General features: G+C 40.0%; 1 protein-coding gene across 1 annotated transcript in view; it reads right to left on the bottom strand.

Moving 5' to 3' along the window:
* The window catches only part of LOC125378062 (proteoglycan 4-like), a 31,279-nt gene extending 6,759 nt beyond the window's left edge, over positions 1–24,520 (bottom strand). The window contains exons 1-2 of the mRNA XM_048392874.1: positions 24,295–24,520; positions 22,345–22,457 (exon numbers count right to left, since the gene is read on the bottom strand). Coding sequence (XP_048248831.1) covers positions 22,345–22,457; positions 24,295–24,520 — 339 coding nt within the window. The remainder of the gene's footprint in view (positions 1–22,344; positions 22,458–24,294) is intronic.
* Positions 24,521–26,135: the final 1,615 nt, after the last annotated feature.

The raw sequence follows: 26,135 nt of genomic DNA, 5'->3' as shown, positions 1-26,135 counted from the left end.
CCCGTAGGACAACAATATGATCTGAAGTTGCGCAGCCCTTACGGGAGAAAATAGTTTTACTTTCCACAATGATAGAAAATATAACTTTCCAAGACATAACAGAATAGTAATTTGCCAGTAATTTTCGGAGTTGCTTATACACCAATCAGCCAGGGTTCTAACCCGTATACCGAGATATGATCACATGGTTGTCCGCTGCTGAACCCTGTGTATCGCAGGTATCTCATCTTAAGTGAAACAACATGGACAATACATTCACTGTGATGCTAGCAAGCTTTTCCAATAATATAATACTAATTAACCAAACATACAAACGGCAGTTTCTTAATGACACTTCATAAATGCTGCAATGGTGCGCTAGCCAATAAAACAAAGACAATCAATGACTTTCCAGTGTGGACTGTACATAACTGTATTACTTTAGTCTACCTGACTTCAGACCAATAAAGCTGTTTTCTGCATAGTTTAAGTTTATTCGGTAACTAACCACTCACAGTGGTACATGGACATAAATGCAAGAAAATAGTTTCATTTACAGAGGATATTCACATGATTATAAGTATGAGAATATATGCTAAATGTTTTAAGTATACAGGAGACAAATCTGCTGAGGTTTCTTAACACTGAGACTTTAGGGGTAGTAAATAGTTGTTGAAGTTTATGATAATTAGGTTTGACATAATAGTACTTTTTAAAATAGCGCTGACGGTCAGTTTCTAAATGTGTACTCTAAAACAAGTAGTGAAACTCGTCACCGACAGATGTATTACAACGTGGACAAATCCTACCAACAGGGTAAATCTATCCATCCTCCCTTCTCAACAGGTAGAGAGTGATTGCTGGCTCTAAACTTAGTCAATGGTAACAAGTTTATAATATTTTTTATTAATATAGGGTCCAAGGCCGAATTCTGGTTTGATACAAGTGTAAAATATTCCTCTTGATGACATAGTTTGATCGTTTTGCCATCCCTGTATAAACTGGTCTTTAAGCCTACTTTCTACAGTGGACAGTAACCATTGTCTGTTGTCAACACTTTGGTTTAACCATACAAAGCTTAAACCACAACAATCTAATATATATATCATTGATACACTTGATCCATTAAGAATGGTAATTGTTTGTGATATACATCTGGTAAAGTATGTTATAGATAATTACGTTATTATTCGTACAGGATATAGTTTTGTACCAGAATGCAACCATTCGCTTCTTGATACTAATTGTTAAAGGGGTTCTACCAGTCTCACCATATAACATGTATAATGAAGTACTTTTTCTTAAATGGAGTATATACTTTAGAAACATGTTATGAACTCCTTCCACGCAAGTGAGATCACTGAATCCCACACCTCGCAACCATACATTGCTAAAGGCACTACCATGTGGTCAAAAGCTGATCAGTAAATATTCTGTTTGGAGATATAAATTTCTGGCTTTGGATAATAAAGCAAACGAGGCTTTTAAAGATTGTTCTCTTAACCTTCTGATGGCTTGTGATCTGTTTTTATTGAAAGCAATTCCCAAATATGTATAACACATCAAGTTTACTTTTTATGAGGTGCCAGAACCAAAGATTACTATCTTTGTTTTATTTAGATTCACCTTCAGTTTCCATTCTTCACAGTATTTTACGAAGACGTTTAGACTATTTTGTAAGTCAATAAATATTACAGTATCCTCTGCGTACAGACACATACAGGCTGACATGAGCTATGAGTACTTAAGTGCCTTTATGAATAAGTGCTCATGTCAGCCTGTATGTGTATGGGCAGGCCCATGGGCGACATAGTTTAAATTTTGAGTTTTCGAAACCTTATTTTTTCTGCCTTGGTATGTACCCATGAAAACAGCAATGTTGAATTTTGCAATTACCTTTGATCGAGACTGGACACAGCACGGAGCGTTTCTGGACAAATGAGTTTCCATAATTAAAATAATGTTATGGACCTTTTTAATATATTTCATCTTTGGTTTAACAATATTATGCTTTTTGAATATAGTTAAAGTTAAACTGTAGAACATTGTTGTTTTCGCTGCAGCCAGGGGCAAGAGGAGACAACAGCATTCCTGGAAATACGCACCGAAATGTTTGGTGTATAGAGGAATAGCCAAATACATCAGGATGGTTTTGTGGTTTAAATTAATGCTAAGAATTGGATTTGTATCTGCACTCAGCCACTGGCCGTTAAGTGGGTTTGGGTGTTCCTGGGGTACCAATTTTTGTATTAAATGTGACGCATGATACTGTTATACTATCATAGTTACCACAAGAATTTATCTGTCTCTGAATGAATATTGAAATATGTTTCCACCAAACACGTAGAGATATATTATTGTTAGTATACTGATAAAACGTTATCCAAATTTCAAAACATTTTGGAAACTTTATAACAAAATGTTCACAGAAAACGTCCCTTAACGTTTTCGGAACCATACAAATTCACGTGAATAAAACGTTTCCAAAAGCATTTCTGAAATATTTTACAGAAACATTTTAGAAACGGTATGATCAAATGTTCACAGAAAATGTTTCTAAAACGTTTCTTGAACCATACAAAATCACATGAATAAATGTTTTCATAAGAATTTCAAAAATATTTTACACAAACATTTTTCAAACGTTATTACCAAATGTTTCCGGAAAAAAACATTTTTTAAAACGTTTCCGGAGCGTTTCGTGAAATGTTTTAGGAATATTTTCATAACATGTTCGTGTTAGCTAGGATAGGGAACAACTCACTAGACACTTCGCTCTCAAAAACAAGAAAGCATTGATGCAGAGCATCAAAGTTCCCCGCCATATGTGATGCCTCACAAACGCATAATTATGATGTTACTGAAAGGCATGAAGGAGCATAATTATATTAACCACAAATACGACAACGCTGTTGTGGAAAAACATATTATTTATTTTAAGTATTGGGCAATACAGTTGATACATTGCATAGGGTAGGTCTATTTAGAAACAGTTTTCTTGTTTAACGCCAACCGCATTATTCCAGCTATTTGACGGTGGACTGTCAATAATCGATCCAGTGATTGACATTAAGAGCATCGAACTACGGAATTGGAATATGATGTCATGCATCAACCAAATCGGCGAGCCTGACTACCCAATCCTGTTCGTCGCCTCTTACGACAAGCATGGGTTGCTGAAGACATATTCTAACCTGGGTCTTTATTCGAAAAAGTAGATCGAAGGAAATAGAAGCGATTTCTTGCACAAATGTAAACATGTGGAAATAGTATCAAAACTGCCAACAATATTGCTGTAATATTGCTTAAAGCGGCGTAAACCCACTCACTCACTCACTCACTACTTTTACTGTTGATGTTATAAATTAAACCATTCGAGATTCTAATAGATATGAAGCTAAAATATTAAATCTAGGTTGTTTAATATTGGATCCATTTTGACAGCTTTCTCACTGTAAAACATTCCATTCCCTTACTCAACTAAATGCACATTATTTTCTTGGAATATCAAGCCTTCGAACAGATATTAAAAGCACATTACAACATAGATTTTCCAAGCGTGATGTACCGTCTATTAGCCTATGCGATTAAAATTGCAGGTTGTAACGAGAGAGAAAAGTTTACTCATTGCTGACATTTCAGATAACATATCAAATAAGTGTTGAAGACTTGCAATAGATTATCATACGTTTATCGAGAGTACAGTTTACATCAATAATTTGTAAATCTAATATTAATTAGATCTAATATCCATGGCAGAATGTTGGAAATACGAGCTGTCGCGTTATGATAAATTAAATATATATTCAATTTTCTGAGGAGATTAGTAATGTGTATTTGCTGATATATATGCTTACACAATGCTTACACAGCATGTACCATGTACATTAGACTCACGGAAAATAATATTTCAGCAAACCAATCATAGCGCCATCATCACAGTTTCAATGAAAGGAAAAACAAATCGAAATCGAACATTACAGCACATCGTATCCATAGGCGCTTAACCAAAATGCAAAAAGGTATTGCTGGCATCATTGTAGAAGTTATGTTAATGTTTTCAGTAGTTGTATTATGTTTGTATCGCGTGTACCATCGACAGAAACGGGGGCCGAGCTACCACATTTGAAACCGGCCTTGACACAATTTGTTTACAATATGGCGTCGACTCACGTTAGTTATCGTGGCCACACTTTTGAAATCTCCTTTTGCGACAAAATGTGAAACAGTTAGGGCAAGTCATTCATACGGCCAGGTAGTTTGAGCAATCACACATGACTCTTAGTCATTTCATATAAAAAAAGTAGCAGTTATTTGTCTAAACGGGCGAGCATGCAGGGCAAACCGGTAGACAAGAAATCGCAGCACAGATATGATGCGAACGTGCCCTGTCGATCACTTCGGGCTTGGCCATTCAATGTTTAGGTTTTAATCATGAACTTCCTGCCCATAAATATACACTATACCATCTTAATATTAACGATCATAGCTATCTTTCCATATCTTTGATTTGAATATTTTCTGTAAATCAACATCATAAACAGAAAGACAATCTGTACTGTCTTTTCGTCTCTAAGCGCGGAGCTAAATCGCCATGACAAACAGTTGATAAACATGTGCAATATTTGAACAAAAAACTTCCGTTGCTGACTAAACGTTGGTAGTCTAACGCCAATAACTGTACAGTGGGGAACAGTAAATCTTTCCTTTTTCAAATTGGCTGTCTGATATTATAATAGTTGCGTGTATGTGACATGGGTGCATAATTAAAAAATCGCCGTCATTCGCATGAAGTGCAACATGGCAGAAAAAGGTCGAGAGGCGCGGTAACCACTTTACTAATCTCGCCATATTTCGCAATCCATAGCACTGCATAAAATATGAGTTACACGATAGTAATGCTGAGATGATTAGGGTGATGATGGTTATACTTTCATTCAATGAACGTCATAAATGTAATGGAAATATACACTGTCGTTTTCTCATGTGTACTGACCATTCCGCCATTACCGATAGTCGCTAAAAATATACAAAACGTGTAAATAAACTTGTTCGTAGAGGAGTGAACAGAATTGTATTTACGTGAATAAGTATACAGTTGGGAAAAATGTCTTTCTGACCACTCAGGTCATAATTTTTCTTATGAACAAGGATTTTGTCTGAAAATATTTACGTGTATGTGACATTGGTGCATAATCAAAATTCGCCGTCATTCGCTTGGTGAGAAGAAGAGCGGTAGCCACTTTACTAATCTCGCCATATTTCGCAAACCGTAGCATTGTATAAAGTATGAGTTACACGATGTTAAAGCTAAGATGATTAGGGTGATGATGGTTATAGTTTTGACTTTGCGCACTCAGTGTTTGATATCTAAATTCACAGTTTAAAAAGGGCAATTTCTCGGGACCATATACGGTCCCTTGGCAATATGCGGGTGTGAAAAGTGAGGGACCATAGATGGTCCCGTGGCACCATGAGAGTTAATGTAGGACATGTCATTGGTGATCGCCTCCATAATTCAATGTATTTGTCCTGCATTTTCTGACTTAATTTTGTTAATTTGATAATTACACAACAATTTATGTACATGCTTTCTTCAGTGCATAAAAACCCTCCTTCATAATATAAAATATTTTAAAAAACACTTTCTACTCAAAACTAACAAATTTCATAATGGAAAATCGTTTACTTTATTAAAGGTGTGTGGCAGAGTGAATATAACCAAATGTAATGCATATTTACTTTTGAGTTTTAAACATATGACTGGTTTATTAAGTACTAATATTACTAAAAAAATAAATAAATAGAATACTAAAATTAATTTCACGTTTAAAAACATCTTCATTGCATAGATTTTCCAAATTACATACTCCAAATCTTGCCTAATAATTTAATGCCTATTCATACTGTCAAAGGCACGGCTTCAGTGACACTGATCATGCAGTCAGATACCAGCATACCATGGTAAGTTGGGTAATGTGGCCTACTTATTAGTAGTTACATCTTCATAAATAATAACAGAAACATGTAACACATCCCCCGTAATCATAAAACACTGTCCACTGAGACTATAAATACACGTCTGAACGATAGTACCGCGCTGGTTGTTAAAATTATTTTTAAGGTAAAAAAAAGGACACATACCTTTACGAAGGGTCCTATGGTTGTCAGTTGTCAGTCAGGAACCAATAAACCTTGCAGGAATGACAAATAACCGATCATATTATTCCGAAATAAATAAATTTTACGAGTGTCAACAGAGGTGACAACCAAGCTCGGTAGTATACTTGGTCCCGTCTACAGAGTTAGCTTAGGCGGTCGCGCATTTCGAAAGCAGAACTAGTTCATGAGTCGAGGCATGTCACCGGAAATGCTGGTACCGGAAGTTGCGCTTCGCGAGACTTACGAACCCTATTGACGTGAGGATTGTGAGAAGATGTGGGAAATACCCACCTGTTCATAAAATGGAGGAGGGAGTCAGCATTATAAAAAAAACCGGGTAAATATTTTTAAAGCTTATAGTCTACAATTAATCATCATCCATAAAGAGGCTGTACATAATGTTGATATCTCATATAAGAAGTAAACGACTCGTGGTTCTTTATCGTACAAAATAAAATTCGGTAGAGAGAATAAACCACTCGAGGCTGCGCCCCTCATGTTTTATTCTCCCTGCCGTGTTTTATTGTACGATAAACAACTCCTACTCGTCATTTATTTCTTAAATATACCAAAACCACATGGCACGGGTGGCCCAGTCGTCTAAGGCGCCGAAATTCGCTGGACAGAGTTCTGTCATTTAGGCGTGTCCCAAACCTATGATCTTCGAATCCCAAATTCGCCGGGCCCTGATTATGTTTCTAGATTGGTCAACACCATACCTGTGCTCCTTTAACGTGGTGAACGTCTAATCTACATCACTTTGGACGTTCCTACTACAGCCGACACGCCTCGACAAAATTAAAATAAAACTCACTCACTTATAAACACGTTCGAAACGCCGTATTCTTCCAAGATCAGCCGGGGGCACGGGTGGCCCAGTCGACTAAGGCGCCGCAATTCGCTGTGCAGAGTTGCGTCCCTTGGGCACGCCAGAAACCTATGATTGTGGGTTCGAATCCCGGTTCGCCCCGATTATGTTTCTAGGTTTGTCAGCACCGTACCCCCGTGCTCGTGGGTTTCACCGAAGTGGTAAACGTCTGAGACCTGCATCACTCCGGGCTTTCCTCCCACATTAAGCTGACACGCCGCGATATAACTGTAATACTGTTAAAAGCGGCGTTAAACCCAACTCACTCACTCACTCCAAGATCAGCCTCTAATCAATTACACGGCACATGTCCGCAGTTCTTGTTGGAGTTACGGTCTGTTACCCACGTATCTGCCTAGCAGTAGTAGGACGCATAACTTCAGTAATAGAGATATTAAACATGACCCAAGTCAACAGTATCGGGCGAACGGGAGCCCAAGAGACCTGGAGAGATAGACACTGATGGCACAAGACAGTTGTGTCTGAGGTTTTAAGAAATATAATTCTACTTATTGTCGAGAATTGATGGATAGTTTCTCAACACCTGTTCATAGCCGCTGAAACTCTTGTGTTGTGATTCACTTTGGAGAAGCGGCGAAATATGTTCTTGTATGTTTAAATGCACAATATCGTTTGATGTATAAAACCTGCCCTACGTGTGCCATGGGAGATGTTTCAGGTTTCCTGAGACCATAGACGCAATAAGAACCCGACCACATGTAGGACTAGCGACGGTATGTCGGAAACTGCTGCTGACAGATACAGAATTGGCGAAAAACAAGCAGTTTCTCTCATAAACACTCCTCTTGGTCGACTCGACTCCATGTCAACCAGTGCGCGTGTGGCGTCAGACAAATTTCTTTGCCATCAGGTGTCATTAACGATGATAGTGTTTCTCATCGCGGAATCCTATACCACTACAGGGCTATAGACACTTAAAGTAGACTACAGCACTTTAGATCACCATAGTGAGTGAGTGAGTGAATGAGTGAGTGAGTGAGTGAATGAGTGAATGAGTGAGTGAGTGAGTGAGTGAGTGAGTGAGTGAATGAGTGAGTGAGTGAGTGAGTGAGTGAGTTGGGTTAACTCCGCTTGGAAAAGTTGTCCAGTTATATCACTACGTGTCAGTTGGACTGGGAAAGCCACAGACGGAGATGCTGCTACTCTGGGCAGTGTCATGGCCTCCGTGGTCTTTGGTGTCGTCCGGGGTTCTGTAGCTGCACGTGGAGGCAAATCTGCAAGTCAAGACAAAAATGGTACAAAATATCAGAAACTACATTCCTACAGTGAGTGAGTTGGGTTTGACAATTCCGAGAACAGTAGCCCTCGATTGAACATAGAACAGTTATATCACAGTGTGTCTGCTTAATTTCAGAGGAAAGCCCGAAGTGATGCAGGTCTCAGACGTTTACCATTTTGGTGACACGCACGAGCATGGGCATGGTGCTGACAAACCTAGAAACATAACCGGGACGAGCCGGGATTCGAACCCACAATCACTGGTTTCTGGCGTGCCCAAGGGACGCAACTCTGCACAGCGAATTGCGATGACGTAGACGACTGGCCACACGTGCCCTTATATCACTATAGGTATAGATGCATCATAGTGTATCGTGTATCACTATAGGGTACTCAATGTAAACCACAATACCTGTATCACTACAGAGTCAATAAACGTACAGCTCGGCATCTGAATCAGAGCAGATGCATACAATGTAAACCACGGCATGCAAATGGCTATAGACCGACTACATGGCAATAACCGCAATCACAGGACTATAGTGAGTGAGTGAGTGAGTATGGTTTTACGCCGCTTTAAGCAATATGCCAGCAATATCACGGCGGGGGACACCAGAAATGGGCTTCACACATTGTACACATGTCGGGAATCGAACCGGGGTCTTCGGCGTGACGAGCGAACGCTTTAACCACTAGGCTACCCGACCGCCCCTCACAAGACTATAGACCTACCAGATAGGAATAACAGCATGTACAAGATTAATGAGCTACTAGATGGAAGTGAGTATGGTTTTATGCCGCTTTTGGCAATATTCCAGCATTATCAGGGCAGGGGACACCGGAAATGGGCTTCACTCATTCTACCCATGTGGGGAATTGAACCCGGCTCTTCGGCGTGACGAGTGAACACTTTAACCACTAGGCTACCTCACCGCTCTTACTAGATGGGAATAACAGAAAGTACAGGACTGTAGACCTACTTGATGGCAATATGTACAGGACTATAGACCTACTTGATGACAATATGTACAGGACCAAAGACCTACTTGATGACAATATGTACAGGACTATAGACCTACTTTATGATAATATGTACAGGACTATTGACCTACTTGATGACAATATGTACAGGACTATAGACCTACTTGATGATAATATGTACAGGACTATTGACCTACTTGATGACAATATGTACAGGACTATAGACCTTCTAGATATATCATTTGTTGTCAACATGACGGGTAGTAAGTGTTGAATTTGGAATTTGGAATCAAATATTTTTCAGATAAAACACAACCTGGTGCCATTCACTCAGACAACTTCCATAGGAGCAACCGTAATCAATCGATGGAATACATGATGGTCTGTGGTTCAGTGGCCGGAGGCAAGGCTGTCGGTAGTTCGGGGGCGAGTTACTCACAAGTGCGCACAATAATCATAAATGCGTTAAAAGGTGTAAATATAAATTATCAGCCCGTTTTGTTTGTGCAGAGATAAACATTTGAGGATTTCCCGGATACTGACACTGGAAATGGAACAGAGAGATGTATTGAGGAAAGTGTGAATGTTTCACATTCTTTCATCGGCCGGTAATGGTTCCAGTATCAGTTGACAGTCGAACTGAGAGGCGCATCGCGTAATTGCAACGATGCACCAGTCGACGTCATTGGACGACCGTAGGGGGCGCGACGTGACTGGGTGCAGAAGACGACCAGGAAAACTCTAAAGTTCCGTCTAGCAACGCGGGACGGGATCAGGAGCCACATCGGCACTACACTCCCTTGTCACTTTACCAAAACACATTTCTAATAATATAAATAATTGGAAGTTGGTGAATGACGCAGTGGGAGATATAAGACAGGTGAATTACGGCTCGGGAGTGAGAGAGTTTAGTTTTATGCCGCTTTTAGCAATATTCCAGCAATATCACCGCGTGGGACACAATAAATGGGCTTCACACATTGTAGCCATGTCGGGAATCGAACCCGGGTCTTCGGCGTGAAGGGGCGGACGCTTTGTCTCCTAGACTATCCCGCAGGTTGTTGATGTTTACACTTTGGTGAAACCTACGAGCCCATTAGGGTGCTGGCAGACCAAGGATGCAGAACACAGAGAATGGTGGTGCCATAGGCCCCTCAGACATTCGGTATCCGATAAACATGGAACGCTGCTCATGCCCTCAACCACTGGTTTGTCTGGACGACGATTATGTGCAGCTCGAAGTGATATAGATGGTATAGTGCTGACTGTGGTGTACTATAGAGGACTGACAGATAGAGCCGACAGCAAGCACGACGCATTGTCATAGTGTTCCTGGAAGTCGTGAAGCCCATTTCTGGTGTCCCCCGCCGTGATATTGTTGGAATATTGCTACTAACGGTGCCAAACAATACTCACTCCCTCACTCATCCTGGAAGCTTAAACTTTACAGCTTGAAACACGCTATGATGTTACCACTATGTGTACTGTGGCTGTGAGGTTTCTGTTCTTCTTGTGCGCCTTGTATCTGCTGATCTCTGACAAGAATCCATGGAGGAAAAGATCGCTGTCAAAATCCATGAGCTGAAGTGTTTCTCATAAAGGAAACACATTGGGGGATTTATAGTATTCGTTTTCAAATGACGTCACCAAGTGCGCCTATGTGTGTTGGTATAAAAATGTCATAAACATGGATAGCAAGAATTCGTACACCCACAGCTCGCCCACAGTGAACATTTGGCAAACATGACGGATAACATACGTAACATTTGGCTGATGTGTCGGATAACATGCTTAACATTTGCCTGATGTGACGGATAACTTACGTAACATTTGGCTGATGTGACGGATAACATACGTAACATTTGGCTGATATGACAGTTAACATACTAACATTTGGCTAACATGAGGGATAGCATACGTAACATTTGGCTGACATGACGGATAACATACGTAACATTTGGCTAACATGACGGATAACATACGTAACATTTGGTTGACATGACGGATAACATACGTTACATTTGGCTAACATGACGGATAACATACGTAACATTTGGTTGACATGACGGATAACATACGTTACATTTGGCTAACATGACGGATAACATACGTAACATTTGGTTGACATGACGGATAACATACGTTACATTTGGCTAAAATGACGGATAACATACGTAACATGACGGATAACATACGTTACATTTGGCTAACATGACGGATAACATACGTAACATGACGGATAACATACGTAACATGACGGATAACATACGTAACAATTGGCTGACATTACAGCAATTGGCTGACATTAAGATACGCATGGGTAACTGATGGCTAACATGACATCAAGCATGAGTAACTGATGGCTAACATGACATCAAGCATAGGTAACTGATGGCTAACAAGACATCAAGCATGGGTAGCTGATGGCTAACAATACATCAAGCATGGGTAACTGATGGCTAACAAGACATCAAGCATGGGTAGCTGATGGCTAACAATACATCAAGCATGGGTAACTGATGGCTTACATATCATCAAGCATGAGTAACTGATGGCTAACAAGACATCAAGCCTGAGTAACTGATGGCTAACATGACATCAAGCATGAGTAACTGATGGCTAACATGACATCAAGCATGAGTAACTGATGGCTAACATGACGTCAAGCATGGGTAACTGATGGCTAACATGACATTTAGCATGCGGAAACTGATGGCTAACATGACATTTAGCATACACACACCGATGGCTAACGCATTATTAATCAAACGCACATCCATGGCTTATAGGACAGCCAGTACACCTGCAACATTCGCAAATAGTGCAAAGAGTTTACATTTCGTCCAATTACACAGTCATTTACCTTTCTTGTACAACAAGCATATAGTTTACAGAAGATAATAAACGAAAAGAAAAACACATTTTTCGAAATTGCGAAATGCGATTGTAAAGTGTGACAAAATAAAAGCCTCATCGAGTAATACAAACGGAAAAAGGAAAATTCAATAAATATAAATTGGTTCTGAAATTGAATAATACATCTTTCAATACATATGCATGACGACGTCTCCCCGACTTGAAGGTCGTGGTTCCCAATTTGCACATGCATGTTCATGCACAACGCACCATTTGGATGTTTGCGTGTTTGTCGGAGCACAATACTCACACACATGGTTTATGAATGTGAACAGCACACAGGGATAGTTAAGCTATCAGGTGCTCATGAAAAAACCTTTTGTTTAACCGTAAATAACGCTTACGCAATGCCACGGCTTGCTGAAATCAACGCCGTGGGTATGCTGCAAACAGAAATGGCGCAAAACGAACTTGCCAGACTTCATGCGCATCGAAAAACGTTATCATCTCTTTGGAGACGTTATGAGACGCAGGGAAATACTGATGACTTGCCACGGGCCGGTCGTCCACGTGTGACGGCACGTCAACAAGACGACTACATTCGGTTGGTGCATCTACGGAATCGATACCAAACTGCCCCATTAACAGCTCGGACAATTCCTAGGTTCAGACCATTTTTTGTCAGAACCGTACGAAGCCGGTTTGGTTAGTGCAACATCCAGCACGACGTCCAGCGATACGCCCATGTTTTTCCTTCACGTCATCGTTAGGCACGCCTAGCTTGGTGTAGACACTGGTCCAGAGGACAAGACTGGGACAGTCCATAGATGAATCTAGACTTCATCTGAAGAGCTCTGATTGCCGTGAAAGGCTCCATGAGAACGTTTTAGCGACGCTTGCGTTACTCAACGTCAGTTTTGGGGGTGGAAGTGTAATGGTATGGGGGGGCATAACAATTCATGGGAGAACACAACTCATCATTGTTAATGGTAATTTGAATGGCGTACCCCACCGGAACGACTTTGTTCGAGATCATGTTCTACCCTTTGAGCAAATAATAGGAAGTAACGCCCCGTCCGTCACATTGTTGCACGTGTTGTAACAGACTCGTTGAGGCAGCATCCCATTGCTGTACTGCCATGGCCGGCTGTTTGTCCTGACCACTCCCCCATGTCTGGCATGAGATGGAAGGACACCTACGACAGGACCAGAACCTGCCGGTAACGCTAGCTTTGTTGGGCCAATCTTTGGTTGACATTTGGAACAACATCCCGCATCTCGTGTCTGCCTCTTCTGCATTAACGCATATGGTGCCACGCCAGAAATTGACATTGCCACTTGAGTTGTGACACCAGTCCTCTTTTAGGACGTTTCGCTCTGTCTCCTGTTACCAGGTATGGTTTCGTCAATGATTTTTTCATGATAAAACATTGATCAGACGAATGACTAAATATTATGTTGTTTACACTACTTTATATGAACCGCCGTCATATAGCTGGAATATTGCTGAGTGCGGCGTAAAACAACAAACCAACTTTATATGAGGTGAGGTGGAATGGGGTTTAACGTCGCGTCCAAGATTATTGCACTTACATAGCGACGTGCATGTACGTGTGTGTGTGTGTGGCTGCTTGTACTAGTCCGGACTGATGTCGATTTATAGTGCTAGCTCACTGAAATACCATGCCGCAGTTTAACATGAATATCCCACTCAGACACAGTTTACTGACTCCGAGCCGACCAGTCCTTGTTTTAGCCCCTTAATGCCGAGCGCCAGACAGGGTAACAACAAGTACCATCTTTTAACGTCTTTTGGTATGACGCGGTCGGGGATCGAGCCCCGGACCTTCCGCTCTCCGGGCGGACGCTCTACCACTAGACCACGGAGGCGGTCCAACTTTATATGAAGCACAGTTACTTTTCCGGTTTCAGATATAAATCTGCTTTATGACAGACACCGTTTTGAAAAGGGACCTTCAAGAGGAACATTGAAACATGCACAACCAAGCTGCTTGTGTGGGAGAAAATAAAATCCATCATGTGACAATGTTGATTAGAGTTACAGCTTATCTTTACTTAGCTTCCAATCTTTTGTTTACCCTAACGCTACTTTCTTTCTCCTCGTTGGTTCCTGGTCGTCAAGAGGCGAGTACAAGTTAAAAACAATCAAATACCTCCACGTTCTAACTGGTTTACGTTGTAAACAAAATCACTCCCAGAAAAACACTGTTCTGAAACCCATCTCCCCGTATTTATCTCCGCAATTTGAGGTCCTACATGCAACGCTTGAGCCAGAATTACACGCTGAATATATCACGATGGCAATAACGTCAGAGAATGGGATCTTGGGTGTCCTATCTCCAATTATCATATCGGTTGCAATGGATTGTCCTGGTGCCAAACTGTATTGTTTTGTAGAACTAGAAAAATGGTTGATGAGTGATCCACAGTCCCCTCTTAGCAGATGGTACACGCAGCGAGTTGACACTAATTATCTGTACCAGTACGCCCGTGCTATTAAACGTGTAAATAGGAAAGTGGTTTATTTGTTAGTGTCCGACACTGTCATTGACGGGCCTGACAGATGCTAGGGTACCGGGACGAGTCTTGCAGGTGCAAGTGCTTGGAATTTTCCGAACTAAAGAAGCTGTCTACTTTATTTTTGACTACTTGTGTATCGCTTATTTAATGACAATGAAGTGGGTACATGTTTCTGTGCTGTGTGACTCAGATAAAGGTGGTACACGCTGAATCTCCTCATGGCGGGAGATGCCAGATATATTATGTAACGGGCAATTTACAAGTTTTGCAAATACCGAATACATGGCATGGTCAACTCACTATGTTTTTAAGTTATACTTTGTTAAACGCCGGAGTCAGTCATTCAAAGGCGGATCCAAAGGCGGTCCATCCCCCCTACCTACCCCCCCCCCCCCCCCCCTACCTACCTACCCCCCCCCCCCCCCCCCCCCCCCCCCCCCCCCCGCCCAAATGTAGTCAGGCAAACGACCCTACCCCCTCCTACCCCTCCCTTTAAAACCAAATGCAGTATGTTGTAGAGAAATTATATGGACTTTGCTTTGACAGCGTGTTAATCGAACTTATCAACAGAAACGCTCATAAGCTAAGGTGAAAAGGAAGCTATACCTCTCAGTTGATGGTATCATATGTTCGATTGTCAAGTGAAAATATCTTAAGTTATCGATATTATATCAAAAAGTTAAACTGTCCTGACGCTAAGTCACCACTCTAAGAATACTTCGACATGGTTTTATTTTTAAAATATAATTTGATTTAAAGCTTTTGAAAATTCAAAAAAAGATTTCGGATAATGCACAACTGCTGAGGGGTATCTTAGACATCTCATCTTTGAAAATCAATATATTTGCTATTTTCGACGCACATTTACAACATTTCAAACAGGGTAGGGGTCATGTGGATGCAAATACATTTCTTATCCCAGTCTTCATTGAACCAGTTTATTATTACACAAAATTTACACAGCCACAGATTATTTCTTTACAAACTGGTGAAAGAATGAGTGATAGTAAAATAGAAATAATCAAATTTAACAACAGTTCTTTCAATTTTCCATTACATAAAAAAGAAACTCGGTATATTTCCTTTACTTCTCAGTTTATATGAAACTAGGCATAGACTGGGACATGGAACTTTTTTCGAAGAATTCCTGTTAAGATGACTGATTAGTAACACCTTGGCACCGTCCCTGATCAGCTGGAGGCAACCGTTCTTCACTAACCGCACATGGCACAGGGAGATAGATGAACGTAAACTTGCAAGATAAGGGTATTCCAGGTTTGGAAAAAAGGAATCCTATATATTTATACTCACAAAACATACACGTTTATGTTATAAAAAAGAACTGCAATCTAGTCCGAGGTACTCCATCAACACAAAGATGATAGTTGATCTTTTGTATCTAAGGTCATGTTCGAACAGCATGCATTCTGGACATTCATCCTATCTTGTACTTGCAGGAACCACTTTAAGGACAAGTTCACACGAAACTGAATCTATTTTTCTTGTACCTTTTCAACATGAAAAGTATTTACCTGGTAGTTTTATAGTAAAAAAAATACAAATATCACAACTCTCTAATTGATTTTTGGCAATAAGGCGATTAATATTTTTCACATTTACCGACAGTTCTATTTCCATAATAAACACACCATGACTGATGTCTCTTGCAATATGACGTCAATGGCGTCAATTGATAAACATATGACGTCATTAGAACCGTATCACGTGGTGTAGGTACAGGTGTGTGATTCTAGTCTCAGTTTGCAGCCTCATGTTTTGAACATGGCTCGCTGTTGGGTGCCTCGCTGTTCAAATTACAACGCCAAGAAGAATGACTCTAAAATTAGTTATTTTCTTTTTGCAAAATCGCAACGGAGAAGACAACAATGGATAAAGCACTGTAAGATTCACCGAAATGGTTGGAAAGGTCCGTTGTGAGAATAGCGCGTCTGTGCTGCGCGCTTTCGCTTGCTGTCTTGTTATGTCTGCCAGTTGTTCAACTGATCGTAAGCAATTACTCCCGGATTATATTTGATAGTCCCAGCAAATGCGATTCAATGCCCTTAAACACAACCTTTTTGTCTTATAGTTGATATTTTATTATGTTAATCCATCTAGCAGTTAATGATATCTACACAGAGGGAATGACACGTGGTTTTCGTAATGATGTCCAGCACTAGGCAATGCGTGCCCCTTTGCTGATGTAAGTAATGAATGTAGAAATACGTTAACTACACTAAACCCAAATCCCAGTCCTGGGACCATCATGTGTAGCCTTATCTGTAATTCGAGTTATGAGTATCGATATTAAACAATAGGGATTCTACTGGTTTTGTGAAGTTGCTTCGTCTAGAAATATATATCAAGATAGCGTAGTTCGAGTTCACTATTCATTTAACGCTTCCTCGGTGATATATACTAGTACATGTATATATAACGCCAGAGAACAGCCAGCCTCGACCATCCCCCGACACAGATTCCATTGGACGCAAAAGGCAAAATAGAAGTGAAAACTGCCTTCATGTGATTTTTTGCAATCAATCAATCATCAATCAATCATCAATCAATCATCAATCAATCATCAATCAATCATCAATCAAACACTGGTACCTCCCAAACATGGCGTGCATATCCGGGTATGCTGCCAGAAACACAGCCCTTCTGACATTCTGGGCAATGCGGAAGGACGTCTCAGATACGTCTCGCCCACTCGGGTCTCTGCTGAGGTTTCACTAGACAAACATTTAGTACCTGAAATAAAGTTAAGTTATTCAAAAACATAAATCTGCAAAATACAAAATAAATCCAAATGGAGCCAGAACAATGCTTACTTTGTTAGTCTAGAGCTGAGGCAAACTAGACTTGAGTTGTTTCGTTGATTAATATATTCTCTAGCATCCGGGACACAGACTAAGATTTCAGTTATTTTTTGCCCTCTGGACACAAAAGGGCTTTGAGAAGTGTTAACTGTTATATTAGAGCTCTATAAATGTGTGTATGTGTGTGTGTGTGTCTGTATGTACGTAACTGCCCCAGTTAATGTCTTTACAATGACCCTTAGGGGTTTGGGATTGTCGTTTAGCCGTACCAACTAGTCTGAGAAAGTCTTATACACCAACAGTTGGGACTGTCGCTGAGCGAGAATACTATAAGGTCGGAGAATGTTCTTGAATATACACCAGTTGGTACTACCCTTAGAGACGTAGCTTATAATTATCACATCGACATGCTTTGCATTTTAGAAACATAGGCAAATCAATAATCCTTTTAAAAACTGCGTAATCATTCAACCTTTTACATACTCGCATACCATCTTAGACTTTCCTTTATAAGTAAAGTGTACTGAAATCAACTGCGACTAATCCTGCGAATTAATTATATAACATCATTAAATCCTCAATAACGTTTCCCTCATTTTCTCCTCACAGGATTAAAGCAATTGGGAAAGTTAGATAAACAGGTACATATATAATGTGCCGCCAAGCTGAGGAAAGTTTCTTGCACCTGCCGTCATTTTTTTCAAGCGGGATATATATAGATGCATTCTATGCCAGAAAGCTGTTTGCAGCAACAAACAATACTTTGATTTCTCAGAAAATATAAGAGATTAAAGTGCCTTAATTTAAATTCCCAGGCCTATTTTTTATGCAATTTGAAATTGCCATGAAGACGTATGGTGTATTGATATTGTTGAGGTTACTTTCTTGTGCACTTTTGAAAGTGAAATTGGATGTCATTGGCATTACTGCTTTGTTCCTTGTGTTTGTTCTTCATAATAGAAATGTCAAGATTGATAGGTATAAACTCTAAGACAAATAGTATAAACAACATAATGACAACAATCGAGGTATGTACATAAGGTTTATTTAAGGTTTGTGATATTCAGTGACTATAAATAGACTCTCCAGTTGAAGCTAACATCTCGCCTAGGAACTTTAAATATAACCTTCGCTTGTTACAGGGTGAGCGTGGGTGAGTTTAGATGTATATAGGTTGAAGTACACAAAAAGTGTGTTGAATGTCTCATGTGTTGACGAAGTACACAATACGTGTGTTGAATGTTTGATGTGTTGTATCCAGGGTAAAAGACGAATAAGTGTGTTGAATGTCTCATGTGTTGACGAAGTACACAAAACGTGTGTTGAATGTTTGATGTGTTGTATCAAGGGTAAAAGACGAATAAGTGTGTTGAATGTCTCATGTGTTGACGAAGTACACAAAACGTGTGTTGAATGTTTGATGTGTTGTATCAAGGGTAAAAGACGAATAAGTGTGTTGAATGTCTCATGTGTTGACGAAGTACACAAAACGTGTGTTGAATGTTTGATGTGTTGTATCAAGGGTAAAAGACGAATAAGTGTGTTGAATGTCTTATGTGTTGACGAAGTACACAATACGTGTGTTGAATGTTTGATGTGTTGTATCCAGGGTAAAAGAGGAAGTGCACAAAAAGTGTGTTGAATGTCTCATGTGTTGACGAAGTACACAATACGTGTGTTGAATGTATGATGTGTTGCATCTAAGTTGAAGATGAAATACACAACACATGAGGTGAATGTCTGACGTGTTCACGAATTACACAGTTCGTGTGTTGAATGTCTGATGTGTTGAGGAAGTACAAAATAGGTGTGTTGAATGTCTGACGTGTTGTATCTAGGTAGAAGACGAAGAGCACAATACGTGTGTTGCATGTCTTACGTGTTGTATAGAGGGTAAAAGAGAAAGTACAACAATAAATGTGCTGAAAGTCTGACGTGTTGTATAGAGGGTAGAAGAGAAAGTACAGCCATTAATGTGCTGAATGTCTGACGTGTTGTATAGAGGGTAAAAGAGAAAGTACAACAATAAATGTGCTGAATGTCTGACGTGTTGTATAGAGGGTCGAAGAGAAAGTACAGCCATTAATGTGTTGAATGTCTGACGTGTTGTATAGAGAGTAGAAGAGAAAGTATTGCCATTAATGTGCTGAATGTCTGACGTGTTGTATAGAGGGTAGAAGAGAAAGTACAGCCATTAATGTGCTGAATGTCTGACGTGTTGTCTTGAGGGTCGAAGAGAAAGTACAGCCATTAATGTGCTGAATGTCTGACGTGTTGTATAGGGTAGAGGAGAAAGTACAACAATAAATGTGTTTGACGTGTTGTATAGGGTAGAGGAGAAAGTACAGCCATTAATGTGCTGAATGTCTGACGTGTTGTATAGAGAGTAGAAGAGAAAGTACAGTAAACTACGGTTATAACGAACTCAAAGGGACTACCAATTTTAGTTCGTTATAACCGTAGTTCGTTATAAGTACATACACAGTATGACTACAGCAAGTAGTCGGGACCACAAAGTCAGTTCGTTATATCCGTCAGTTCGATATACGCGTGTTCGTTATAACAGTAGTTTACTGTAAAGCCATTAATGTGCTGAATGTCTGACGTGTTGCATAGAGGGTCGAAGAGAAAGTACAGCCATTCATGTGCTGAATGTCTGACGTGTTGTCTTGAGGGTCGAAGAGAAAGTATAGCCATTAATGTGTTGAATGTCTGACGTGTTGTCTTGAGGGTCGAAGAGAAAGTATAGCCATTAATGTGCTGAATGTCTGACGTGTTGTATAGGGTAGAGGAGAAAGTACAACAATAAATGTGTCTGACGTGTTGTATAGGGTAGAGGAGAAAGTACAGCCATTAATGTGCTGAATGTCTGACGTGTTGTATAGAGAGTAGAAGAGAAAGTACAGTAAACTACGGTTATAACGAACTCAAAGGGACTACTAATTTTAGTTCGTTATAACCGTAGTTCGTTATAAGTACATACACAGCATGACTACAGCAAGTAGTCGGGACCACAAAGTCAGTTCGTTATATCCGTCAGTTCGATATACGCGTGTTCGTTATAACAGTAGTTTACTGTACAGCCATTAATGTGTTGAATGTCTGACGTGTTGCATAGAGGGTCGAAGAGAAAGTACAGCCATTAATGTGCTGAATGTCTGACGTGTTGTCTTGAGGGTCGAAGAGAAAGTACAGCCATTCATGTGCTGAATGTCTGACGTGTTGTTTAGGGTAGAGGAGAAAGTATAGCCATTAATGTGTTGAATGTCTGACGTGTTGTCTTGAGGGTCGAAGAGAAAGTACAGCCATTAATGTGCTGAATGTCTGACGTGTTGTATAGGGTAGAGGAGAAAGTACAACAATAAATGTGTCTGACGTGTTGTATAGGGTAGAGGAGAAAGCACAGCCATTAATGTGTTGAATGTCTGACGTGTTGTATAGGGTAGAGGAGAAAGTATTAAACAAGTGTGCTGAAAGTCTGATATAGTGTGTCTAGGGTTGGTGTGCATTGTGTCTTTAAGTGATAAACAAGTATATACCACCGTCTTATCTCCCAAACAAATAAGTTGAAAGATCGCCCATTCCAGATAGGTTCCCACGTGTTTGAGATCAAGACCAGTAGCTTTGTGTTGAAACGGTAATGTTCACGCATTCTGAAACTATCCAAGGATTTTAGCATTGTGTAAGAGCTTCTCAAGATAGGAGACGTTATACATGCAATATATATGACGATAAGTGTAGGTCCTATCGATTTCTGCTGCCTGGTTCATATATACCCATAGTAAAATTATTATTAGCGTAACGTAGATTTTCAGGGAATTATCACTCCTTCGTCTGGCAGCTAACGGCAGACCTCGGGCTTCTTCAAATGATAATGCCTTGAAAAATAAGGTTGCCATTATCTCCATAGCTAAGAAGGAGAGAATTTGTAGCTAGTCCCTGAATGAAAAAAACAACTAACAGCGGCCTAAGTTTAGTGGCTGTATGAAAACCTCATGAAAGAGGTCAATGATTTTCAAATAGTAATGTCTTAGAACATAACATAGGATGACGTCTCAATAGTCCGGTAATTAAAGGTTTATTTTCCATGAAGGTTCAACAAAATTGACGGTAAAGGTTTTTTAACACATTTCACTGCCTTGATAGGTCTACTTTAAAAAAGAAAATAGTTTACCAAAATTTGACTTGTGGAAACACACAAAATAGGTCAAATCCAAGATGGCCGCCATCAATACAAACGAAAATCGAAAAAAAAGAAAAAAAGAATCAATCAAAATCTAAACATGGATGATGATTCTATTTATAATCAACTTCATAGGATCAAGACAGGGGAATATATATTTAACAATTTCGAAGTGAAATCTTACACAGAAATAAATTACGGCCGCCCGAAAAGTGAAAAAAAATGCAATTGTTCCATATCGGACTACAAAATACTTAACACAGGCTTATAAAGAGGGAATAACCCTGCAATACTGCAGTTCACAAGTCAAACTTACTATCAATTTAAATGTCTAAAGTTCAAGACAGTCTTTATGTTCACACTCATACACTGGACATGAAGAGACGATTATTCAGTAACATCCCTTTGCATTGTCCACATGCTGAGGTACATTGTAGACAAAAGACATGCATGAGCATGTGTTTTCATCACACTTTCCAGTGCAATTGTATCTGATTATTTTAAACAGGAATTTAGGAGTGACAGCTTGGTGCCTTGTGATTGGTTTCAATAAAGTGCCCTTGTTGCTCTTGTGAAGCGTCCAGCCCCATTCTGTATTGTTGCCTAGCCAGGTCTGCACTTGGAGTCAGACTCGTTTGCTGGGTAATCTGGCAGCGGTGCAATCTGATGTCGGTGGAAGGTGTCGAAGGAGTAGGTAATTTGAGCTTGATACATACCTTCTCAGTGAATTTTGTCGCACGTTCAGAATTCAAATCCAAGCCAGGCATACAGCCGTAGAGGATTGCAAGCGCCTGATTACCAGCCTGCTCGATTTCTGCATGGTTTCCACCTGTCACCATGAAAACCTTTGAATATTCCTGAGACCATCCCTATGCCATATGGCCTCGATGTTGTGTCACTCCCTGGCAGTGCATGTACAAAGAGCAAAGAATGGCTGAGATTAGGATCAAGGATCATCTGTAGGATGAAGATGTCAATAATCTTTGTACTTGTCTGAAGATAGATGGCTTCATGGTATCGGGTCTGAAGTGATATTGCAACAGGATGAGAAGGTCGGTATCATTCCCTACCACTACCATAGGCTGTGTTTGAGCCAATGTACAGGCAGACATTGCAATGTCATAGTCAGCATCTCCGAATGAGTGACCCCAACAGAGTGATGAATTTCTGTTTGTTTCTTTCATTTGCCAAAAGGGATTCTTCATTTTCAGAATCATGTCTGGTGTGAAATCCACATCCACTCCAATCTCACTTCCAGTTCTTCTCTGATGGGTCACATCCTTGGTCGAAAAACACCACAATAACCATCAAACACGATAAGAGCATTGCAGAAGTGCCACTGATTTGCCGGACAACATCTGACCTGTACTACCCTCTGAATATACTTGAGTGATGATCTCCTTTCAGATCAGATTCCCAACTGTACCAACAAAACTCATCTCAGTATGGAATCCCCCCAAGACCAGGGCTATTTGATGCAAGGGGCTCTCAGCTGGCCGTTATTCGATGATCATGTATGCAATTCACCAAAGTTGCTGGTCGATTGTAATAACCGGTGTGATTCCATGTCGTCTGGCGTGTTTGGAAATATACCCCAGAGTTGATCTGACACAGGATTCGTCACTTGGTGTCATGTTGATAATCGACAAGAATATCTCAGAGCTCTTCCTGGGGTATGGGATGTCAGAATGGAGCAACTGCACACAACCGGAACACAGTGGTCGACACACACAGAAGTGGCGCACTCCACAAAATATCTAGTTTGCTATTCTTTTCATCAAGACAGATGTCACCAATTGGTGGATAGATAATGTTCGCCAGCACTGCCTTTGGATTTCTTTGTGAGAATAGTTTGACACTGTTGATTTTTTTAACATCATCCAAGTCCACCTTAACTCTTGGTACCCTCCGTTTCACCATCTCGCCCATGGTATGGATTGAGCCAGTGCCATCAAACCTTTTGCTGGCAAGATTTATATAACCGGCCTGGTATTGCACGAATGTATCTGCAATCTCTCTGATTAGGTGAACACCATGAGTGGTGACCGAGAATTTTCTAAATTTACGAGGAGCTGAAACCGAGTTGGCTTATCATATCCACTAAATTACGATGACCATATTTGTGTTATAGTGTGATTCTTTGTCAAACTTGTCGAAGAGGCAGAAATGATGGGGACATGTCGAATGCATTATTGCCTGACCCAATGACGCAGTATGGAGTTTACTGTTTCAGCTCTTGATGATAGCTTGAAGGAGGATGCGTAATGCATGTGGGAGGTAATCAAGATTGGTGTCAATCAATGCCATCTGCTCATTGTCGAGATACACAACATGTCAACATGTTTCGACATGCTCTCTACCTGCGTATGAATGTATTCTCCCCCAACTTTAATCAAACTGTCCATGTCGGATTTGTCCACCTTTGCAACATTTCATGTGCCGTAAGAGTACAATGTTAGGTTGTTGCCTGATTGTAGTTATGAATACCTTGTTCCTATAGTGATTCATGAATTCCCTGTTCAGCTGAGATGTAGTGTGTAGTTGATCATCACTCAGTGCACTCATTGACTTCAAAATGTGATGCAAATTGTCCAAAGGAATCGTTTCATCATCATTCTCTTCCAAGTAATCAATGGCAATCTAAAATGCTGTCATCTAGGGCATACACTTCAGTCCACCAAGTCTCCGATTCTTTGGTGGAGCCTCCTCATGTTCAATACTTGTCCCTCTCCGAAAATTCTTATCACAAGCATGGTGATGGATAGCTTCTTCAGCTGGTAGATCGTATATGGGCACGATACTTGACTGTACCATCTTGGCCCAATCATCTTGCCTGTTGACACAGTATGTTGCAGACATATGTTGAGTAACTTCCTGGAACTCAAGAGCCATCGCACGGCTGAAGTACACTTCTATATGGATGTTTGTATGCAACATCCTGGTCAATACAAGTACCACATAGAAAACAGTGAGTTTCAAAGTTTAAGTAGCCATCTGTGATCTACATAGGACACCTTCAGTTGAGAATAGTCACCTGCGAATAGTAACAGTTGATAGAAATATGGTTGACATGTGTACAGATACAAATGTTGCTTTTCCGATTAAAGCAAATGGTTTTTGTGCTAAATGTCTTGATTATATCTTCAGAATTAACTTGTAATCAAAGTTTCTGAGAAGCTAATACCATTTGAGAAAAATAACTGCTTCCCGGAGTTTGGACTATCTCCCTTGATTTTCCTTGAAACAAATGTTGATGTTAATGGCTCCGTTTCAAATTTTATTTTTATATTTGTTCATATTTTCATCAGTTATTCCTCTTTAGAGCCAATCAACTATATATTATACAAGTTTTTATTTTAGCTATAAAAGAAAAATAGCTTATACATACATTTATGTTCTTGAGGTCTATCTTTAAAACATTGTTTGCTCGGCCGCCATTTTGAAGAAGGGGATACTTTGGGTTTTTTCAATTATATTTGTTTCTAACTTGATTATTTATGTGAAGATAATAAACTGTATAATTTTATATGTAAAAAGGCAACTTTATAATAAATCAGTTCATGTTCTGCAAGAATTACTGATATTAACAAGTTTATGTACTTTTTCGTCATTTTAAAGCATTATTTTAATTGTTAAATATACATTCCTTTGCATTTATCCTGGCAAGGTAATATAGATTGACTCACCATAAATGTTTTTATTGTTATTTGTTCCACGTTTATGACTATTATTACTTTTGTTGGCGGTCATCTTGGATTTGACCTATTTTCGGTGTCCGATTTTGGTAAACTATTTTTTAATTTAATGCATATGTGTCAAGGCACCAAAATCCAGCAAAAAACCTTTTCCGTCAATTTTGTTGAACCTGGGCCTTTTAATTACTGGACTACAAACAGGAAACGTGATGCCAATGACGTCACATAACAACAGAATAGAAACCAGCCGTCGGTACGGAAGGTGCGGGCTGATAGTGTCCCGCAGATGTCTAGGTTGCTTCGTTGGTGTGTTTGTTGTTTTACGTCGCACTAAGCAATATTCCAGCTGTATGACGGCGGTCTGTAAATAATCGGGTCTGGACCAGACAATCCAGTGATTGATATGAGCATTGATCAACGCAATTGGGATCGATAACATGCTTCAACCAAGTCAGCGAGATGACCACCCGATCCCGTTAGTCGCCTCTTACGACAAGCACAGTCGCTTTTTACGGCAAGCATGGGTTACTGAAGACCTATTCTAACCCGGATCTTCACGGTTCGCCGATGTCTGGGAACGTGCGGGCATTTTTATAATAATTCTATCCATTTTATCTATAATATGCGATTCACGATTCAATACCCCCTACAAGTGTTTATGCAGTTGATAGATTATTTGTGGTGTGACAGTGACAGAGATATTACCGCTTTTAACTCTTAGAAAATGTTAGAAGCAAAGAATCAAAGAATGTGTCCCCCAGAACCATCAAATTCAGCAACAGGTACCATTACCTTCAGCAACAGGTACCATC

Source organism: Haliotis rufescens, unplaced genomic scaffold (genome assembly GCF_023055435.1).
Source record: "Haliotis rufescens isolate VD_foot unplaced genomic scaffold, xgHalRufe1.0.p SCAF_11, whole genome shotgun sequence".
Lineage (NCBI taxonomy): Eukaryota > Metazoa > Mollusca > Gastropoda > Lepetellida > Haliotidae > Haliotis > Haliotis rufescens.
This window is presented reverse-complemented; position numbering and strand designations above follow the sequence as displayed.